This window comes from Vicia villosa, linkage group LG3 (assembly GCF_029867415.1).
Source record: "Vicia villosa cultivar HV-30 ecotype Madison, WI linkage group LG3, Vvil1.0, whole genome shotgun sequence".
In the NCBI taxonomy this organism is placed as follows: Eukaryota; Viridiplantae; Streptophyta; class Magnoliopsida; order Fabales; family Fabaceae; genus Vicia; species Vicia villosa.
Genome location: NC_081182.1, coordinates 112,418,040 through 112,439,242, shown reverse-complemented (window position 1 = coordinate 112,439,242; position 21,203 = coordinate 112,418,040). Strand labels below are relative to the sequence as shown.

At 36.9% G+C, this 21,203-nt stretch overlaps 1 protein-coding gene across 1 annotated transcript in view; it reads left to right on the top strand.

The window, feature by feature from the left end:
* The first annotated feature begins 2,341 nt into the window (after positions 1–2,341).
* LOC131658811 (uncharacterized) overlaps positions 2,342–21,203 on the top strand; it is a 33,965-nt gene continuing 15,103 nt past the window's right edge. Inside the window, exons 1-2 of the mRNA XM_058928065.1 lie at positions 2,342–2,482; positions 2,614–2,881. Of these exons, the coding sequence (XP_058784048.1) occupies positions 2,342–2,482; positions 2,614–2,881 (409 nt within the window). The remainder of the gene's footprint in view (positions 2,483–2,613; positions 2,882–21,203) is intronic.

Below are 21,203 nucleotides of genomic sequence, written 5' to 3'. Positions count from 1 at the left end.
GATCAAAATATTAAATGTATTGAATATTAACGGAAACATGAAGTTACTGATAAAAAATGGCATGTTAACAAGAGCATAAAGTTACTGATCAAAATATTGAATATTAACGAGAACACGAAGTTATTGATCAAACTATTGAATATTAACGGGAAAACAAAGTTATTGATCAAACTATATTGAATATTAACGGGAACATGAAGTTATTAATCAAAATATTGAATATTAACGAGAACATGAAGTTAGTAATCAAAATATTGAATATTAACGTGAGTATTAAATTACAGAGTAAAGTATATAATATTAACGGGAACATGGAGTTACTGCTAAAAATATTGAATAATAACGGAAACATGGCGTTATTAATCAAACTATTGAATATTAACCGGAACAAATTTGGAACATTAACAGAAACACGAAGTTAATGATCAAAATAATGAATATTAATGGGAACTTGAAGTTATTGATCAAAATATTGAATTTTAACGGGAACATGAAGTTGCTGAACAAAATATTGAATATCAACGAGAACACGAAGTTACTGATCAAAATATTAAATATTAAGGGAAACATGAAGTTACTGGTCAAAATATTGAATATTAATGGGAAATGAAGTTTATTGATCAACATATTGAATATTAGTGGGAACACGGAGTTACTAATCAAAATATTGAATATTAACGGGAGCACGGAGTTATTGATTAAAATATTAAATATTAACGGGAGCACAAAGTTAATGATCAAAATTTTGAATATTATCGAAAACATTAAGTTACTATCCAAATTTTAAAAATTAACAGGAACAAATTTTGAATATTAACGGGAACACAAAGTTACTAATCAAAATAATAAATGTTGACGGGAACACGGAGTTATTGACAAAATATTGAATATTAACAGGAACATTAAATTACTGATAATTTTTTTGAATATTAACGGAAACGAATTTGGAATATTAACGGGAACACGAACTTATTGATCAAAATAATGAATATTAACGGGAACAAGGAGTTACTGATCAAAATAATGAATATTAACAAGAACATGAAGTTACTGATCAAAATTTTGAAAATTAACGGGAAGAAATTTGAAATATTAACGGGAATACGAAGTTACTTATCAAAATAATGAATATTAACGGTAACATGAAGTAACTGGTCAAAGTATTTTTCTATTAATTATGCATTTTGAATGAATCATTAATATAAATGGAGTTTGTAGTGGTTTCTCATAGGCCTACAAGACATAGCTGATAGTTTGAGATTGGGCTGATAGTTTGTAGTTATAATTGAGCCAAAATAGTTAATTTTCTTCTTAGCTAGCAAAAAATAATCGATTCTCCTTAGCTGATAGTTTGAGATTGGGCTAATAGTTATCACTAATTGAATTATATAATTTGATTGAATATTTCTTCATTATAATTCGTGAATTTGCGATTTTAAAACTTTTCCTTCATTATAATTTATTAAATAAAATATTACTATTTTTATAACTTTTTCAATTTTACCCAAAACTTAATCTTTTACTAATATCTTTTATTTTTCTCAATCACAATGCGCGAAAACGACGGGTACCCGTGCGAACGCACGGGTAAGACACTAGTCTACTATCTACCCATTACTAATCAATTGCCCAAACTGACGATAATGCCCTTCTACTAAATAAATCTTCCAAAGGCAAAAGGTTATTCTGGTAATCAACAAAATAAAAAACAATTCATGCCATTTGTTCTCTTCTGATTGGTGTTTTTTAAACTTTTGTACTTTCTATTTTCTTTTACAAGACCATCGTTCCCTCCAATACAGTTCAGAACCTTTTTCTTGTCTTCTCTATCTACCACAACCCATACGCCTGTTCCTTCTATACCTCGTGAACGCAAGCTCAGGTTTGAAACTTCCACCTTGCTATTCTCCGGTTACTTATGTTGCCTGCGTGCCACCGTCTTCCTTGCTTTGTTTTTTTAACCGTTTTCTTTGTATCTTCGTTCCTTTTGCAGGCCTTTAAGCGGTTTCCAAGCTCTGTTACTCAAAGCACGGTACTTATAACATCGTTGTCTTGCTTCTCTATGTTACTCTTGCAGGGTGTATTAAAAAAGGGTTTCTTTCCTTTTCTGTAGCGTGTTCCATTTTTAACCGTTTTCGAAGCTCAAAAAACATCGATGTCCAGCTTCTCTATGTTACTCTTGCATAGTGTATTAAAAAAGGGTTTCTTTCCTTTTCTGTAGCGTGTTCCATTTTTAACCGGTTTCAAAGCTCAAAAAATTGTTTCCTTTCTGTTCTATTTTAAAGTATACATAAGCTCTCTATCATTCAGTTAGTTTTCTTTTCCATTTACCACAGGAACAATGTCGAGGGCGCCCATTCTCATTAAGGATTTGGTCAAGGGAAACCAAGTATGGAAAATGCTTATCCGGGTTGTTGATATGTGGGTTGTTATTGAGAAAAATGGACAACAACACCTTGAAATGGTTATTCAAGATGGAAAGGTAACATTTTTCTATCTTTCTAACAGGTTAATGTAATATTTTATCAATGGTCTCTTATATTGTTGTTTATATTTTAATGGAAAGGTTTCATTTTTCTTTATGAACATTCTATGTTTGCATCCATTTCACAGGGTGATAAGATTCATGTGACCACTTGGAAAAGAGACTTCCAAGATTGGATTGAAGTTGTCAAAGAGCATGAGACATTTTATCTTTATAATGGAGAGCCGGTTGATAACGATGGGCCTTTCAAAGTTTGTTTTAATCCACTCAAGCTCATCTTCAATGGAGGTACCACCATGACAAAAGCTGATATTCCTGAAATACCAACTCACAAATACAATTTTCACCCTATTGAGCACTTTCTCAAAGGAAACTACAAGCATGATATGTTGTATGGTGAGACTTCAACCATTTTTCTTTTTCTAAAAATGGTTCTAAATATCACTGTTTATGCATAGTTTGAGCCACTGTGGACCTCCGTTTTTTAATCCGGGCCATACCTCTGTTCGGTAGAGATACGTGAACTGACTCTTTTTTATCGCTTAATGCTTTTGCATTTTTGAAAATATCACAGAGTCGCCACCGACCTTTTATTTTATCCAATTAAGGAAAGGTTTATAAAAGACACAGAAAAAAGACCTTTAAGAAATTCTGGGTAAGGGGGTAGGTTATACAAAGGGAAGGTGTTAGCACCCTTTGTATCCATGGTTATCCATGGGCTCTTAAGTTTGCTTAGCTCAATTGTTTTTCGATCATTTTTCAATTGCTCTGAAATTGCTCATATGTGGTTCCAAATACTTTTGTAAATTGAATTTTGTAATGCTCCGTGTGTGGATGTATACAAAATGCTTGTTTATCTTTCGAAAGATGTTTTGAAAAGAACGTTAACTTTGTAATAATCCGTGTTTGGGATATATACAAAGTATTGTCTTTTGGAAAGTTTTGAAAAATCAACAGTGTATGAGAATTTTGTTTGTTTTGATTTGAGCAAGCAAACTAGGAGTTCTACCCTGAGTTGTAAGGTCTTTATCCTATTTCCTTTAAAAATCTATCCTTTCACCGGATATAAAAGCAAGGTTCGATTTTGTACTCAAAACAGTAGAATTTGACTTTGATTTTGAAAGAATGAGAAGGGATTACCTGAAGAGGTGCAAGTGTGATTGTGATTGTATTCAGATATTTTATCTTTGAAGTTAGTGATCTAACGGTTCAATTTTATCTTTGACATACACGCAGTTTATATTTGCTGGAAATTAAAATGCGGAAATGTAAAGTGCGGAAAGTAAATCTACGCTATTACATCGATTGTGCAGGAAATGTAAACTAGCCTATTTACATGAATTTGACATCCTATACATTTATCTAGGAATTTAAATTGCAAGGAAAATAAAAGGCATGTTTTTGGATTTTTTATGATTGATTTTAATTATAATTAATGCTTGATTAATTAAATTAAAATGAAGAAAAAAGATGAAAATTGATTTAAACCTAGAAATTAAGTTTAAAATATGTACAAAATATTTGTCAATTAATTTTAAAACAAAACTAATTTTTTTGGAATTTTTGAAATTTGATTTGAAATTGATTTATTTAATTAATAAATAATTATGCAAATAATTATACAAATAATTAAAACCTAGAGAGAAAATTATTCAAAATATGTACAAAAATAGTTTATAATATATAGACAATATTTTATATAAAGAACAATTTTTTTTTATGATTTTTTTATTGGTTAGAATAATTAAAAAGCAAATATATAAATATATACTAATTAATTATGCAAAATATTGAAATTTTGAAGAAAAATAAAATATTTTTATTTCAGAAAATAATATATTATTTTAGAAGTCTAAAAATATTTTTTGTGTATTTTTTGGATTTTTAAAACTATTTTTAATTAATTTAACAAAGAAATTAAAATAAAATAGAAATATAAAAAGGATACTGATCCTGTGTGAAAATCAATGAAGTCCATAGCATAGGGCTGCTTGTCTGATGCGTTGGATTGGCTTGGAGATTGATCCAAGGGTTCAGATCATGAGGGAGCATGATAGCCATGTGGGAATCAGTGCACATGATTAGTCAGATATTCAAAGTCCACACTGGGACCCACGCTGGCTGACCAGCGAATGAGGAGAAGGAAATCTGCCACGCGTGCAGATGGAAAGGTCAACTTTTGACGGACGAACCACGCTTGGACGCGTGGTCGTCTTCAACCTCCGTCTGCCTTATTTTTTAAACAATAAGCGGGGGTTTTAAACCTCCCCTATTTGTACGTCAGAAACACAACTTTTGGTAGCTTCCCACACCTGCAAAAATAAGCGTTATGAATAAAAATAAAGGACCCAGATCTACTTAAAATCACCTCCTGAACACGATGGTGGTATTAGTTTTGCTATTTGGGCGCTGTATCTATGGATTCGAAGAGGTTGAAGCTTAAGCATGCAAGAACACTTGTTCATGGCATAGAGCTATCCTCACGTGGAAACCCTCATGTTAAAGCCCAGATCTATCATATGAGGCCTCATGAACTCATTAGAATGATTAGTTTATATTGAGGTTAATTAAATATAGGAAAACGAAAATTGATTATGTGTGAATATGAAGAACACTTATGCACGTGATACGACTCTCATGGGACCACACAAAGAGTTTATTCTTACTTTATATGACCTTAGAAGATGATTAGAGTGATTGTTTGGTATTGATATTGATTGGAATATTGAATTTGAAAATTACAAAGTATATGGAATTTTTGAGAGATTTGATGAGTTTTCTTGCTATACTCTTGCTATATTTCGTGGGTCTTCTTGTTGTTGATGTATTCCACTTCTTTTATAGGCCAAGGGCTGCTTGGAAGTGAAGCTAAGAGCATTGATTGCTTTGTTGAAAGTTTGATTTTTAAATATTAAAAATCTTTGAAAACTTGACCAAGTCTTGCTCTCCTTCAATGCACTTGCCTTGTACTTCATTTGGCTGCAGAAAAATGGAGATTCTTTGATGAGTCATGCTTGAATTGTAAGCTACCATTTATCCATGCATTTTCCTTTTAATTTTAATCTTAAAATAAGATAAAATCATGCAAAAAATGGATAAAAAAGGTATGGGCTTAGTCTTGGTCGTGGGAGGCCCATAGTAACATGGAAATGATGTTTGAATGCTGAAAACTTGGCCCCTTTTGAAAAAAAAATGCAATTTTGAACAATGTTGGTTTCATGCATTTTCCAAAATTTAGCCAACTTCAACAAGGTGTAAATCCCTCAATTTTTGTCATATGAAGGAGATCTTGCACTTTTTGGAAACCTCAAAGAGTCCTCTAACCAATGCCTTTGGTCTCATGTCAAAATGATTTTTGAAGCTCCTTGTGTGTCCTTTTGAAAAAAGTGTCTTTTTGTTGACTTTGAAAATGTCCTGTAATGTCTTTGATCATATTTTTCAAATGGTGAATCCCATGACCATGGGATCAATGGCATTTGAAAGATAATTGAATTTCCTTCAAAATGAGCTTTGGTTTGAATTTTTTGGATGAAGGATGAGAGAGTTATGATCAGTCAAAGTTGAGTTGACTTTTCAGGTAAAAACCCTAATTTTGAATCTTAGGGTTTTGTTGATTTTTGATCTTTCATTGATGAATTATGATCATCCAATGATCAAATGATGAATCCTTTGACAAAATATGGATTTTGACAAAAAAATTCATTTTTGACTGTCTGTTGACTTTTTGGTCAAACGGGTCGTCTGTTGACTGTTTGAGCTGCTGACGGTGCGTCTGAGTGAATTGAAGTTTGAAAATTTGTATGATGGTACTTTGAGATATATGGATGTGTATGAAATCCATTTGAGCTCTCAAAAACTTGTTTCTCCTGTAAAAACAAGAAAACCCTAGTCAGGGACTGTTTATGTAGGAGACAGTTAAGCGTACCTGATTTTTGTGCAGTGTTGAGTCTCTGCTATTCGCGTGATATTCAGAAGACTTCTAGAACAAAAATCTTGGAATTTTAAATTGTGAAAGATTGATTTGATTGATGGTACAAAACACTGAGAATTGTACTGCCAGCAGTTTGGCTGTCAACTGACCGTTCAGGTATTGATGTAGCAGTTAGAGTGAAAAATCAACTATCAAAGTTAATTTTCTTTTTTTGTTGTTTTTGTTTTATGTGAAAAAATGAAAGTTTATTTACATGACTTGTTAGAAAAACACAGACATAATAAATAACTAATATTTACTGTATGCGGGCAAAATTACCGATAATAACCCTGAAAATCATTTAATGCACAGAAAAATGAATATTTGACTGGCAGAAAACACATAAAATATTATCTGAGTAATTAAGCAATATTATGACAAATAGTACAACATTTAATACTGACAGTACAAATATTACATACTATATTGAACAGTACAACGAATAAACGGTACATTTAAGAAATAAGAAATACGGCAAATTTTAAGAATGACGATTGATAACCCATGCTACAAATAGTAACATGTAGATGATTGGGAGCATAACCATTGCAGGTCCACACTCCTCAGGACTATGCAGGCAGAAGAAAGTCATGATCACCGTAGCAATGGTGATGACTGCAAGAGACAGTGTCTCTATCCATTTTGCCATTCTTGTTAGGGAAGAAAAGAAGATGGATTATGAAGTGGAATTTTGAGAAATGAATTAGAATTTGATGTGAGATTTTATGGAAGAATGAGAGGTATTTATTGAATGGAAAGAAGGATAGAGACGTTGGGGAATAGTGTGATTCCGTACAAAAGGAAAATTTGAATGGAAGTAAGATTTGAAAGAAAGTGGAGATAGTGTTGGAAAAAAGAGAGATTTGATTTTTGAAAAAGAGATTTGAAAAGATTTTTGAAAATAATGGAATATAGTACAAAAATTAGTGGGAAACAAAAGATAATAATAATCTACTTGTTACCAGTACAGTCTGAGTTTCCTGATTCTGCGCCTGCAAAAAGATTTAACTCTGTACCAATTGTGTCAGTACTATTTATCTGTAAATAAATAAATAGCATGTGTGAAGTAATAAACAGTATTTGGCGTTTGCGTAAGAATGAATTCAACCGCAAGCCAAATTACTGTGTAAGAAAAGTTCTAAAAACTAAGTATTTCATATGTCGGGATATTTGTTGAAATAAAAATCCATGATTATATGAGACTCTTAATTTTCAGATTGGAGTTTTCTTGAAAAATATGTGGGCAAATTTTGGGGTATAACAGTTGCCCCTATTCAATCTTCTTAAACCTGAAGAGATTGTCTGAAATCTGAAGGTAGAAGATGATTGAATATTTAGATGCCCTGAAAATTTGCACTTACCTTGATCAGAAGAGATATTGGAAGTTGCATTTGAATGTCGTTTGCGAAATGTTGTTGGCAGATTGAAACATTACCTGAGATGGGCTTTCAGATGCCACCTGGTAAATGGGTTGAGGGTTTGTTCATCAGAATGAATCCATTGATTATATCTTGATGAAGGATTTGAAAGTCTTTGTGTTGACTGTTTCGGAACCGTCCAAGGTTACCGCTTTAAGTCTTGGAAGATAATCGTTACGGAACTTGTCCAAAGTTTTTCCGATTTAGATTTTGGAAGTTGATCATTGTGGAACCGTCTGAGGTATCGCTTTAGATCTGCAATGTTAGATCGTTCTGGAACCGTTTGAGGTATCGCTTTAGATCTGCAATGTTAGATCGTTTTGGAACCGTCTGAGGTATCGCTTTAGATCTGTAATGCTAGATCGTTCTAGAACCGTCTGAGGTATCGCTTTAGATCTGTGATGTTAGATCGTTTTGGAACCGTCTGAGGTATCGACTTTGATCTGGGATGTCTGTTTTTGAGTTGGTAAGTGATCAGAATGAATCTTTGGCTTGATTATATCTGAGAGAACTGTTTATGGAATTCAAGTGAACACTGAATGTGATTGAGAACATCTTTGTTGAAGATATCCGTCTACCTGTAAAATCAAGTTAGTGATATGCAATGTTTATGATGCATGTAAATGTGAGATATTCCCGGAGAAATATGCATGTTATGTTGTGTATGAATATGCGCATGAATATGATGTATGAATATATGATGTATGAATGTATGAATGCATGAATGTATGTGAATGTGTGATGTATGAATGTATGTGAATGTGTGATGTATGAATGTGATGCGTGTCAAGCTTCTAGTTGGAAAAATAAATTCCCACTAGTCAGCTGGACATGAATGTATTGTGATCGTTGATGATCTTTTGTCTTGTTTGAGTACCCTCGTCTGGGGAAATTCTTTGAGAACCCGGGTATCCTGTTGAAGGATCTTTGACTACTGCTTGGGGAATCAAAGGTAGCTGGAAGTTCTGATGCCCTTTCAAATGGGAACGAGGAAGATGCATAATCCTTCGATGCACTATCTGACCAAGTCCGGGTGCGGGGATCACACCTTCTGAAGATAGTAATCTGGAACAACCCTGCTGGGGAATAAGACTTCTTTTGAAGAGAAAATCTTTTCGAGGAAGTTGCTGAGAAATGCGTTTCCCTTGGGGATTTTCTTCTGATGGAATGATATCCAGCTGGCTGGGACATTTCCTGAATGCTATTCCTGTTTTTCCTGGTAAACATCAATCATATTCAAATGCATATGTTCATTCAAAATTATCATTGGGACGCTTACGCATTTAAACAGAAAAAGTGAAAATAGTGATTTTTGAAAGAGCTGCATTGAAAAGAGCCATGATAGGCGGGTTAGCACAGGGAGACAACAATCCTAGAAGTAGGAAATTGTCAGAAAGTTTTGGAAAATATTTATAAAGATAAATAGCTATGTGAGAATGATCCAGTCAAGTTTCAACTCTGCTATTGCCAATCTGTCTTCGAGCATCTCATCCCTCACTTGTTGGAAGAAAGTGATTGGACTGATCGGTGTCTTTGAGGTGTTGAATCTTGACGGTGAGTAGGCAGCTGAACGGAACACAGTTGTATGCTTCATTCCCTAACTTTTGCCTAGGCTGCCCTTTCAGGTTTTCAGCCTACCGGGATAGTATTTGTTTAGTCTCTAATTTTTGCCTGGATCGCCCTTTCGAGTTTTCAATCCACCGAGACGCTCATTTTTTGCCTAAGTTGCCCTTTCAGGTTTTCAACTTAGCGAGCTGTTTTTTTTTCTTTTTTAAGAGAAGTATTTTTTGACTATGTCAGCATTCACAGGATGTGGGAAATCCTCGCCATCCATGGTGGTAAGCAACATGGCGCCGCCGGAGAATATTTTCTTGATTATGAATGGTCCCTCGTAGGTGGGAGTCCATTTGCCTCTGGGATCACCTTGTGGTAAGATGATGCGTTTGACAACCAAGCCACCAGTTTGGTATGCTTGACTTTTGACTTTTTTGTTGAAGGCTTTGATCATACGCTTTTGGTATAGCTGACCATGACAAATAGCTGCGAGCCTTTTCTCATCAATCAAGTTTATCTGGTCCAACCGTGTTTGAATCCAATCGTCTTCGTCTAGATTGGCTTCTTTCATTATCCTTAGGGAATGAATCTGAATTTCAATTGGAAGAACTACCTCCATGCCATAGACTAAGGAGAATGGAGTTGTCCCTGTTGAAGTACGCGCAGATGTGCGATAACCATGAAGAGCAAAAGGCAACATCTCATGCCAGTCTTTGTAGGTTACTGTCATTTTTTGTACGATTTTCTTGATATTCTTGTTGGCAGCTTCCACCGCGCCGTTCATCTTTGGTCGATATGGAGAAGAATTATGATGCTTGATCTTGAACTGTGTGCAAAGTTCAGTAATCATTCTGTTGTTTAGATTTGTGCCATTGTCCGTGATAATCCGTTCAGGGATGCCGTACCGACAAATGAGATTGTATTTGATGAACCGGGCCACCACATTCTTGGTAACAGAAGCAAATGAAGCTGCTTCTACCCACTTTGTGAAGTAGTCAATAGCGACCAGGATAAAGCGATGTCCGTTGGAGGCAGTAGGTTTGATTTCTCCAATCATATCAATACCCCACATTGCAAAAGGCCAAGGAGCCGTCAGGACGCTTAATGGAACTGGAGGTACATGTACTTTGTCAGCGTATATCTGGCATTTGTGACATGTTCGGGAGTGATGATGGCAGTCTGTTTCCATGGTAGACCAGTAATAACCTGCTCTCAGGATCTTTTTAGCCATTGTATGTCCACTGGAATGAGTACCGAAGGCACCATTGTGTATTTCTTCCATGATCTGTTCTGCTTCCTTCTTGTTTACACAGCGAAGTAAAGTCGAGTCATGGTTGCGTTTGTATAGGGTTCCATTGCTTAGGAAGAATTTGGCAGCAAATCTCCTTAGAAACTTTCTGTCGTTAATGGATGCCCCTTCAGGGTACTCCTGAGCTTCGAGATATCTTTTTACTTCATGGAACCATGGTTTTTCCTCGGTTCCTTCGGCATTGATCTCATTGCAATATGATGGTTCATCCTGCCTGTAAATGGTGATCATAGGCGCCTCGTTGTCCCACCTGACTTTGAACATGGATGACATGGTAGCTAAAGCATCAGCTAGTTGATTTTCCTCGCGTGGGATGTGTTCGAAAGTGATTTCCTCGAAGTAAGGAATCAAATTCAGCACATATTCTTTGTAAGGAATTAGATTCGGGTGCTTCGTGTCCCATTCCCCTTTGACTTGGTAGATTACCAAGGCCGAGTCTCCGTAGACTTCCAGGAATTTGATTCTTAGATCGATTGCAGCTTTGAGACCCAGAATACATGCTTCGTATTCGGCTATATTGTTAGTGCAATTGAAGCATAATCTGGCAGTGAATGGTGTGTGACCTCCTGCGGGGGAAATGATCACAGCTCCGATGCCATTGCCGAGTGCATTAGAAGCTCCGTCAAAAACCATAGTCCACCGGGATCCTGACTCGGGTCCTTCTTCTGGTCCTGGTTGTTTGTAGTCATTGACTAGCATAATGTCTTCGTCTGGGAAGTCAAAGTTCAATGCTTGATAATCATCCACTGCTTGATGAGCCAGATGATCAGCTACCACACTTCCTTTGATTGCTTTTTGTGAAGTGTATTGAATGTCATATTCTGTTAAGATTATTTGCCATCTCGCTATTCTTCCAGAGAGAGCAGGTTTTTCGAACACGTATTTGATGGGATCCATCTTGGAGATTAGGAAAGTGGTGTGATTTAGCATGTACTGTCTTAGCCGGCGAGCCGCCCAAGCTAAGGCACAACAAGTTTTTTCGAGTAGTGAGTATCTTGTTTCACAATCGGCAAACTTTTTGCTAAGATAGTAGATTGCGTGCTCCTTTCGGCCGGATTCGTCATGTTGTCCTAGTACACACCCCATTGAGTCTTCTAACACAGTTAGGTACATTATCAGAGGTCTGCCTTCCACAGGTGGCAACAAGATTGGAGGTTTTTGGAGATATTCTTTGATTTTGTCAAAGGCTAACTGGCATTTGTCATTCCACCTTTCCACTTGATCTTTCTTCAACAGTTTGAAGATCGGCACACAAGTAGTAGTCATGTGGGCAATAAATCGGGCGATGTAATTTAGACGTCCCAAGAATCCTCTGACTTGTTTCTCGGTACGAGGTATAGGCATTTCTTGAATGGCTTTAACCTTGGCGGGATCAACCTCAATACCTTTGCTGCTGACGATGAAACCTAAGAGTTTGCCGGATCTTACTCCAAAGGTACACTTATTTGGGTTCAGTCGCAACTTGTATTTCTTGAGTCTGTCAAACAACTTGTGTAAATGACCCAGATGTTCTTCCTCGGTGTTGGATTTTGCAATCATGTCATCGACATACACCTCTATTTCTTGATGAATCATATCATGAAATAGCGCTACCATTGCACGTTGATAGGTCGCTCCTGCGTTTTTCAGACCAAAGGGCATTACTTTGTAACAAAAGGTTCCCCAGGGTGTTGTGAAAGTTGTTTTTTCCATGTCTTCGGGTGCCATCTTGATTTGATTGTACCCTGAGAATCCGTCCATAAAGGAGAATACCTTGCATTGTGCGGTATTGTCAACCAGTACATCGATGTGTGGTAAAGGGAAATCATCTTTGGGGCTTGCCCGGTTCAGATCTCTGTAGTCTACGCACATTCTGACTTTCCCGTCTTTTTTAGGTACAGGGACGATGTTAGCTATCCAAGGAGGATAACTTACAACTTTTAGGAATCCGGCATTGAACTGTTTTTCAACCTCGTCTTTGATCTTTTTTGACATATCAGGCCTACTCCTTCGTAGTTTCTGTTTGACTGGAGTGCTACCTTCTTTGATTGGTAAGCGATGAACTACGATGTCTGTGTCAAGGCCTGGCATATCCTCATAGGACCAGGCGAATATCTTGACGTAGTCTCGCAGCATTTGAATCAGTCTTTGCTTGATGCTGTGTTCTAAATCAGCCCCTATTTTGACTTCTTTCATTTCTTCGTTGCTACCCAAGTTGATGACCTCAATTGGCTCCTCATGAGGCTGTATGGCCTTGTTTTCTTGTTCTAGCAGCCTTGCAAGTTCTCTTGGCACTTCACAATCTTCCTCACTTTCGTCCTCAGTTTGGTAGATCGGATTTTCAAAGTCATGACGGGCAATAGCAGAATCGTTGTTGACTGGATCCAGAGTGTATGTGAATCTGCAAGTTAATTATGTGAGTATGTATGAAGAAAAAACATAGCTATTTGGAAAGCGAAGAAAGAAGGAAAAAGGATCACAAAATTTAAATATGCAAGCGTCCCATGATTTTATTGAATGCGCATGATCATGATATGATAAGCCCTTATAGAAGGACCGGTGTGCTAAGGCACACGGCTTTCAAGCTCATGGTTCGATTGTTCAGGAACCACTTTTATCTTTGCACATTATACACAAAGAAAACAGGAAATGGCATTTACTCCTGGTCAAAGGAGATCACATCCTCAGCTTTCCAGTTGTTCAATCCACTGTTGTGAGCAGGGAGTATCCAACTGTTGTAGTTGTCTTCTTCATCTTCCACAGCATTGATTTCATTAGTGGGAAAATGAGCCGGTGTTCCTTCGGGATAAGTGATATACTCTGCTGGATACGAGAGCCCAGGCTGAGATATCTCTGTTGGCTGAGCGAGATGCTCGATAAGGCCGTCCCATGCAGTCGGGATGATGTTTTGAATAGAGACTTGTGCATTCTGATGAGGAGTGTATGCTGACAGAAAGCAACCCTCGTTATTTGGTATTTCCCTGGCTTCTTCAAAAGCGAAATTGTCATCGTAATGTTCATCCCATCCAGTTGGGACAATGTCCTTCATAGCAATTTGTGAGCTCGGAGGAGCGAAATATTTCACCATATAGTCATATTTGCCGCTAGGTTCTCCTAGCGTGTCCCATACTTCTTTGGGTGGATTTTGATATTGCTCAATGACAGGACTTGTGAAACTTTGATCACCCCATCTGTCATACCCCAAAATTTGCCCACACTTTTTAGTGACAAAAAATTCTCGAAATTATTTTTAAAATTGGATTTTATAAAATCTCGGGTTCATTTACGTTGACATCTTGAATTTTATAAATATTCGATTTAAAGTCTATTTTAAAAATATAGTAGTTTACTCTTAAATTGCTTTTATTTTAATAAATAGAAAATGTTGGCCGATGCTTCATATACTTTCAATTGGCTTTTTTATTTCAAATATATAACATAGCACGATTGGTAAGAATGAAAGGCTTGTAAACAGAAGGCCACGGGTTCAACTCCCGCTTGGTGCATTTCTATGTTTTTTAACTCTTTTTTAATCTTTTTTACACCTGGACGCACCTGGACACAAGTACGTCCAGGTTCTTAATCTTGGGGACCAAGACGGTCCATGGGCCTTTGGGTTGGATCTTTTCCTTTTTAGGATTATTTTGACCTAATTCTCAGTCTATAAATAGTGGCTCTCCACTCTCTTATTTTCATCAACAACTTTTCTAACCCTGATCAACAACAATTAACCAACTGTTTTTACAAACCTTTCCATACGCTTTTCAATTTCTTTTCAAAGGTTTTCAAATTTCTTTTAGTTTTTTGCCTATGATGACACCTGACCTGAGGCCTCCTCTTTTTTCTTTTAAATGATTTGTATAACGTTCTTGGCCGATGATTTTCACATGAGGCTCCAATTTTATTTTTAAACTGTCAATCGTTTCAATTTCAAACTTGTCTTTTACCAGATGATGATTGCTGATGGCTGTTTTTTTTTTTCTTTTTTCCTTAACTGAATCTTTCCATTAACAGTAACAATGTTTGTTTCTTATTTATAAAGCAATTTGTTCGCTCCAGATCTAATTCATGAACAGTTTTTCACTAACACATTTGTCCTTATTATCACATAGTCTCGTGTATATAAGACATGACTTATCTTTACCAGCCATCTTTTACAAAACATAACACAAACCTATCTAACTTTTTTTCAAAACAAGTATTGCTGACTCTACCAATTTTCACTCTTTACAATCATAAACTGTATCAATACCACAATTTACTCACAATGATAATTCTCTAAACATTAACACTGTAATCATCAACGGATGCGAAATCAAAACCATGAACATCCAGACTAACATTCCTTGCTACATATTTTTACTATATACTATACATTAAAATCATCTCTTCTTCTTTTACCAATCTAAACCTTAATATTGAGTTCAAGATTTTTGCAGGAATTGGGAATGAAATCACGAACAGAAGAAGAAGAAAGCAAGCAAAAATATGTTATCGCAGCTTCCGTATTCCCACAGCGAACGCCAATTCATCTCAATCAACGGCAACACACCATTCCAGTTCGTCATCACCGAATCAAATTCGCTATACGCGACGCACAGATGATGAACACTCAAGCCTGCAAAATCAACAATAAAACACAACAGCGAAACAACGCACACAACGACAAAATCATCTTCGTGGAGTTCTTCAATTCGGTGGAGAAGTCCAAAGCGGTATCGGGAGAATTTTGATGAACCGAAATCATCTGATTCAACACCGTGAACCACTCCGAGTCCAGTGCAAAACCGCCCAACGGCACCATCACGACGACATCCCCAAAAGTTTCTACTTCAGATCGAGGAACGAGAACTTTGTGGAATCAACACTGCTATGCTGCAGAGCAATTTGTTCCAACCACGACAATAAAACGCAGCACCGTGTTCCCGCGCAACCCTCGACGACCGATGCTCCCTCCGCTCATCATCGATTGTTCACCAAACTTCCGCATCGAATCTTCATCTCGTTTTCGGCTCTCCGAATTGGTAATTTCTTTCGCTCTATAATACTTCTATTTGGTTTTGCGATTGCAAGAATTGATTTTGTGTTGTTAAGTTTTAATATGAGAGGGAAGCTCTTTATTGTTGGTGTTTTGCTGGAAATTGATATGAAAAAAGGGCAAAGAGGCTGAGAATCGTTTGAAGAAGAAGATGGGGCGGTGTACCATCTTTTGGATCTAGGTTTTTTTTTTTGTGTGTTAATTGATAATTTGGGTTTTGAGCCCATTTTGGCTATGCAACCTCCTTTCCAGCGAACTGCACCCCCTCTCTGGGGCAGATTTCAAATTTCTTTGGGCTTCAACTTGTTTCTAAGCCCAATTTGATTTTTATCATTCCTATTCTCTTATATATCCATATACTATTATTAATTGTTTTATTTACTTCTTAGTTTTGTTTACTATATATTAAAAATTATTTTCATAAAATAAAAAAAATATGATTTCTTTTTTATATATAATTCCTCTTTTAATCAATTTCGGGTTATTTTTCTGACATTTTCTTATTTTTTGTGAGGTACTATTATCTTCGAAGCATTGGATCATTTCATGGACGTTTACCATTATTTTGTATATATTATCTTTTAATTCTCGCTTTAAGTTTTGTTGGGTTGTAATAGTTAATTAGACTTTACTTTTTCTTCCCCGTTTTCGGTTATGTACCCCCCCCCATCCCGAAGCCCTGTAATAGTTAGGACATTTACCTTCCGCATTTTAATTTTCGCTAATATAAACTGCTAGATGTATGCTTAGGATTGTATGGCAAGATTAACTAAAATCAACCGTTAGATCACTAACTCAAAAGATTAACATAACTGTAATTAACACACTCTTCTCACACACTCACCTCTAAGGTACGCCTCTCTTGGTTGCCTTCGATTATATGGTCGTGTCCCTCGAATATAGCGGTACCCATTAGCAAATTGTCCCTCGATTAAAAATCATCAAAGATCATGGTCCCTCGATGACCCTCGGACTGTTGCCTACGAATACATGATCTAGTCCCTCGAATGGTTGCCTACGAAAGATGATTGTCCCTTCGAATTTGCTAAAGGTACCTCTATTATGTTGCCTTCAACGACCATCTGATGACCCTTCGATTGTCCCGCACACGTCCAATATAAACAAGGACTACCTACTTCTATATAGTATGGATAGTCCTAGGAACTTTAAAAAGCATAGAAAAAGACCAACTATTTAGGGTAGAGCTCTTAATATGCTTAGATCAATTAAAAAAACATCTTTTCAATATTCTTTCAAAAAACTAAGGCTACGCATTTACGCTAAAGTCCTTATGTCCCTTTTCAATTCAAAACAAACAAACATGAGCTAAGCAAATTAAGAGCCCGTAGATAACTACGGATGAAAAGGGTGCTTACACCTTCCCTTTTCATAACCTACCCCCCGAGCCCGTTTTCTTTTTAAAGGTCTTTTTCTGTACTTTTTACCTTTCCTAACATTGGACAAAATAAAAGTCCGTGGCGACTCTTGCTCACCGCAACATTGTTGCATATTAAAAATAAAAGTCAGTTCACCGAGTTACAGAACTGGCGACTCTGCTGGGGATAAATAAAAAGAGGGGTTACCTTAGAGCTTAGATTATTTATAACTTGTTTGTTTTGATTGCTTTACTTTTCAAAGTTGTTATGGGCATTGAATGGAAGATGAATCCTATACCCGGATTCGAGTGCACCTTAAGATAGGATGTGGCATAGTCATGGCGACCTCCTTCATGTATGTGGAGGATTGGTCAATATGAGAGTTCACGCTTAAGTTAGGCCTCTATGGGTGTTTGCATGCTTCTCTTGTATGAGGGAGGTTCGTGTGGATATCTGTGGGTGAGTCGGAGCTTAAGGACCTTTAGTTACCTTTAACCCATCTTGGCCTTTAGGAACGTAGTGGGGGGACTACTCTTGATGTATGTTGAGGGCATAGTCGCTACCCGATACTACAACTAAGATAGGTTCTTTCTCAAAGTATCATTGCATGGTATGTATGTATCATGTTCGAGGGTGCTTTAGAAGGATCGATCATTCTGAGTAACTTTTAGAACCTGGTTACTAAATTCACTCTTATCCTTAGAAGTACCTATTGGGGAAGGGTAGTCACTTGGTCAGACTTCATGCAAGCCATTAAACCTAAGGACACTTGTATGACTTGTGTGTTATCTAACCAGTTGATTTCCTTGCAGGTTTCATTGTAGGACTTACTTGTCCATACTACCTTATGCTTTTACATAACCTGTTGACTAACCTTTTTCAAGGATCTTAGGGATTTGGACGCATAATTTCCAGGTACTATTATGGAAGGATTATCAAGAGCCGAAATTTCTATCAAGGGGCAAGAGGATTTATTTTCCTCTAGCTAGATGCCTTCAAACTCAAAGGTACAGTTCCTATCAAGGGGCAAGAGGATTTATTTTCCTCCAGCCATATTCCTTCAAACTCAAAGGTACCATACCCCGAATCAGAGGCTATGACCCACTGGATATGGTGAGCTTGATTCTTATAGAAGGACGTCCAAAGGTGAAAAGTCAAAATTCTTCAGGTGAAGCTGCTACCAACAGACAAGCTTCTCACTATTTTATTCTCCCTGGAGCTGGACACTTGCAACTCTTATGTGACTTTGTCAGAATCTCCTTCCTAAAAGTAATCTAGAGTTTCAAATACTAACACTTGGTTTTTCTCCCGCTCTGGGGCACTTGACCCTTCGATTGATGATTGTCAGCCATTCAGAAACAAGGTTCAAAGCCTGATCGATGCAAAGGTTATCATCATTTGTACCTGAAAGTCAGATTTGAAGTTCTCCTTCGACTCAATGGATCTTCTGAAGCAACACGTCCATACAGAGAAAAACTCCTCAACATTGACAATCTCTATATCATCATGCATGTTCATGCGTGATCTTTCTGGTTTTTATTCAATGCTTTTCATATGCAATATATGTTTGTTTTTGAACTATAACAATAATGCACTGAATATGTTTGTCTTGAAAAAATTTATTCGCTCTCGCTCTAACATGTTTTCTTTGCTTGTGATACCAAACTCTCGGTGATAAAGCATGATAACTCCGAAGGGAGAATGACGAACACGTAATACTCATAATCCCAAATGGTGTGCTTTCGAGTAAAACCCTGTTGATGATGTACAGGCATTGTTTCAAATCCCTAAACACTGGAGATATAAGGAAGTTAATCCCTTGTCAACCCTTTTGAGCCTTGAAGTAGAAGTTTCCTTTCTATACGAAAAAACCCTCACATTTAAACCAGGGGCAGGGTAGTGTTCAGTTAACCTGGTTGAGCATTCAAAATTCATCAGGACCACGCATATAAGGATACAACAATGGTTATCCTTCAAAAGGTTGAGGAAAAGTTGAGACCGCAATGGTCATCTCTCGCGCAACAAAAGGTCAAATATGACGATACAACAACGACTATCCCTCGTCAACCAAGAAATGAGGCAATCACAATCTTTCCAAAAAATCAAAGACGTCCCAGGATCATACAACTTGTTCAAAAAATGGAAAAAAATGAAAAAAAAAATATATGAAAAAAGACCCGCTAAGTCAACAACTTGAAAACAAGTGACTTAGGCAAAAATTAGGGCATCCCGCTGGACATCAAAATTCAAAAGAATTTATCCAGGCAAAAGTTAAGGAACATGAAACAAAAAAGATCCTTAGCAAAAGGACGAGGTCGTGTGACAATAAATTCAAAGAACAAGATCGTGTGATCAAACACCAAGAATAAAAGGTAAATGATTGACATGTCCAAACATTTCATCGATTCCTCAATCGTCTCAAGCTCCTCTTGAAGGATGAATGCTCGCATCGAGTTAACTGAACTTAGGTTGGAGAACATCACGAAGGGGGTGGGCACCAATAAAATTTTGAGCCTATATATCTTTTTTTCTAAAACCATGAACCTGGCCACGTTACAACCCTCAAAAGTCCTAATTGAAGCAGGGTTAATTCGAAAGCATACTGTAAACGAGAATACGGTAAACCGACTCCTATGAGTTTTGCTAAAACGTTTGAGTTGGTATCACACCACTTTTCACAAAAATCGATGTTTTGACATCCTTTCAAAAAAAAAATCTTTTTTAAAAATCTTCAAGACAAACATGAACGTTGCATTAGAATTATATTTCTCATACTAAACATTCTTTGCGTATGAACAAGTACTTGACACCAGGAAAGCTTCCATCATGAGCTGCAGATGAAAAGTTTAATTCTCTCAAGGGACAAGTTGTCTTCAGAACTCCATTGAGTTCGAGCATGAACATCTCAAATTATAATCACCCTCAGGGGCACAAAAGCAGTCGAAATATTCCGTTGAGTAAGCGCTCAGATATCTGGGGCAATCAGGTCAAGATTCGAAGAATCTCTCATAAGCGTTGGGCAATCAGGGGCATTTGCCCAAGCATAACTGAAATTACCTCCAACCCTGATCAATCAGGGGTATGATTCCTAAGTTCATGATATAGGGGCATGTTGCTCATGATAACACAAATCCTAGAAAGTCCTCCCAACAGACAAAGTTGCTTCAGAAGCGCATCAAAAGGCAAAGATATTTCTTACGCTTGACTCAGTTGGCTAAAGGACAATATACACAAGGGGCATGGCATGGTATTATCCCATTCATCTGAGGCAACCAAGTCAAGATCCAGAGAATCTCTCAAAGACGCTGAACAGCCAGAGGGGCAAGTTTATCACTTGGGGCATGTTGCATCAATCACAAATCTCAGCAAAAGCTATTTAGCTGCTAGCAGCAGGATCAGTATCTCCTTCGAAGTCCTAATTCCAGTAATCTCAAGAATCAAGTATACCAAGTTACCAACTCCAGAGGCAAATAGACTTCCCCATGCAAAGGGCCACATATGGTTAAGAAAATGTTTTCCAACATCAAGTGACATGGGGGCAATGAAAATTGAAATCTCAAGGGATTTTACCCACAAAGTTGTTTTGACAACAATATCCCCACAAAGTAATCCTCGAGGAGTTACCTCCAAAATAATCTCTTCCCAATAGAGACTTGGCTCCCCAACACTACAGGCTCTCCGATACAATCTTCTTCTCCAACAGGGTTTATTCAAACTCACTGTTCTCAGTAAAGTTGGCACTCACAGTGGAAACTTGGTCAGTTATCCATCTCTCTTATCCCCAATCAGGGTACATCAGGATCAAATCACTCAAGCTACTTTCATCCCCAAGCGGTAATAAAAATCCCCAGCTAGATATCCTCAGACAAAAAGACAGGAATTCTCAACCACCCTGTCATTATCTCCAACAGCATACAGAGATTTATTTTCTCAACCAGCAATTACCTTACAAAGTTACCAATATGCTTCGACTATATAGTCAAGCCATGCATCATTCATAATACATACATAACATACAATATTCTCGTTTATTTCGAGAACCTCATTCACATTACATGCATAACATACAACATT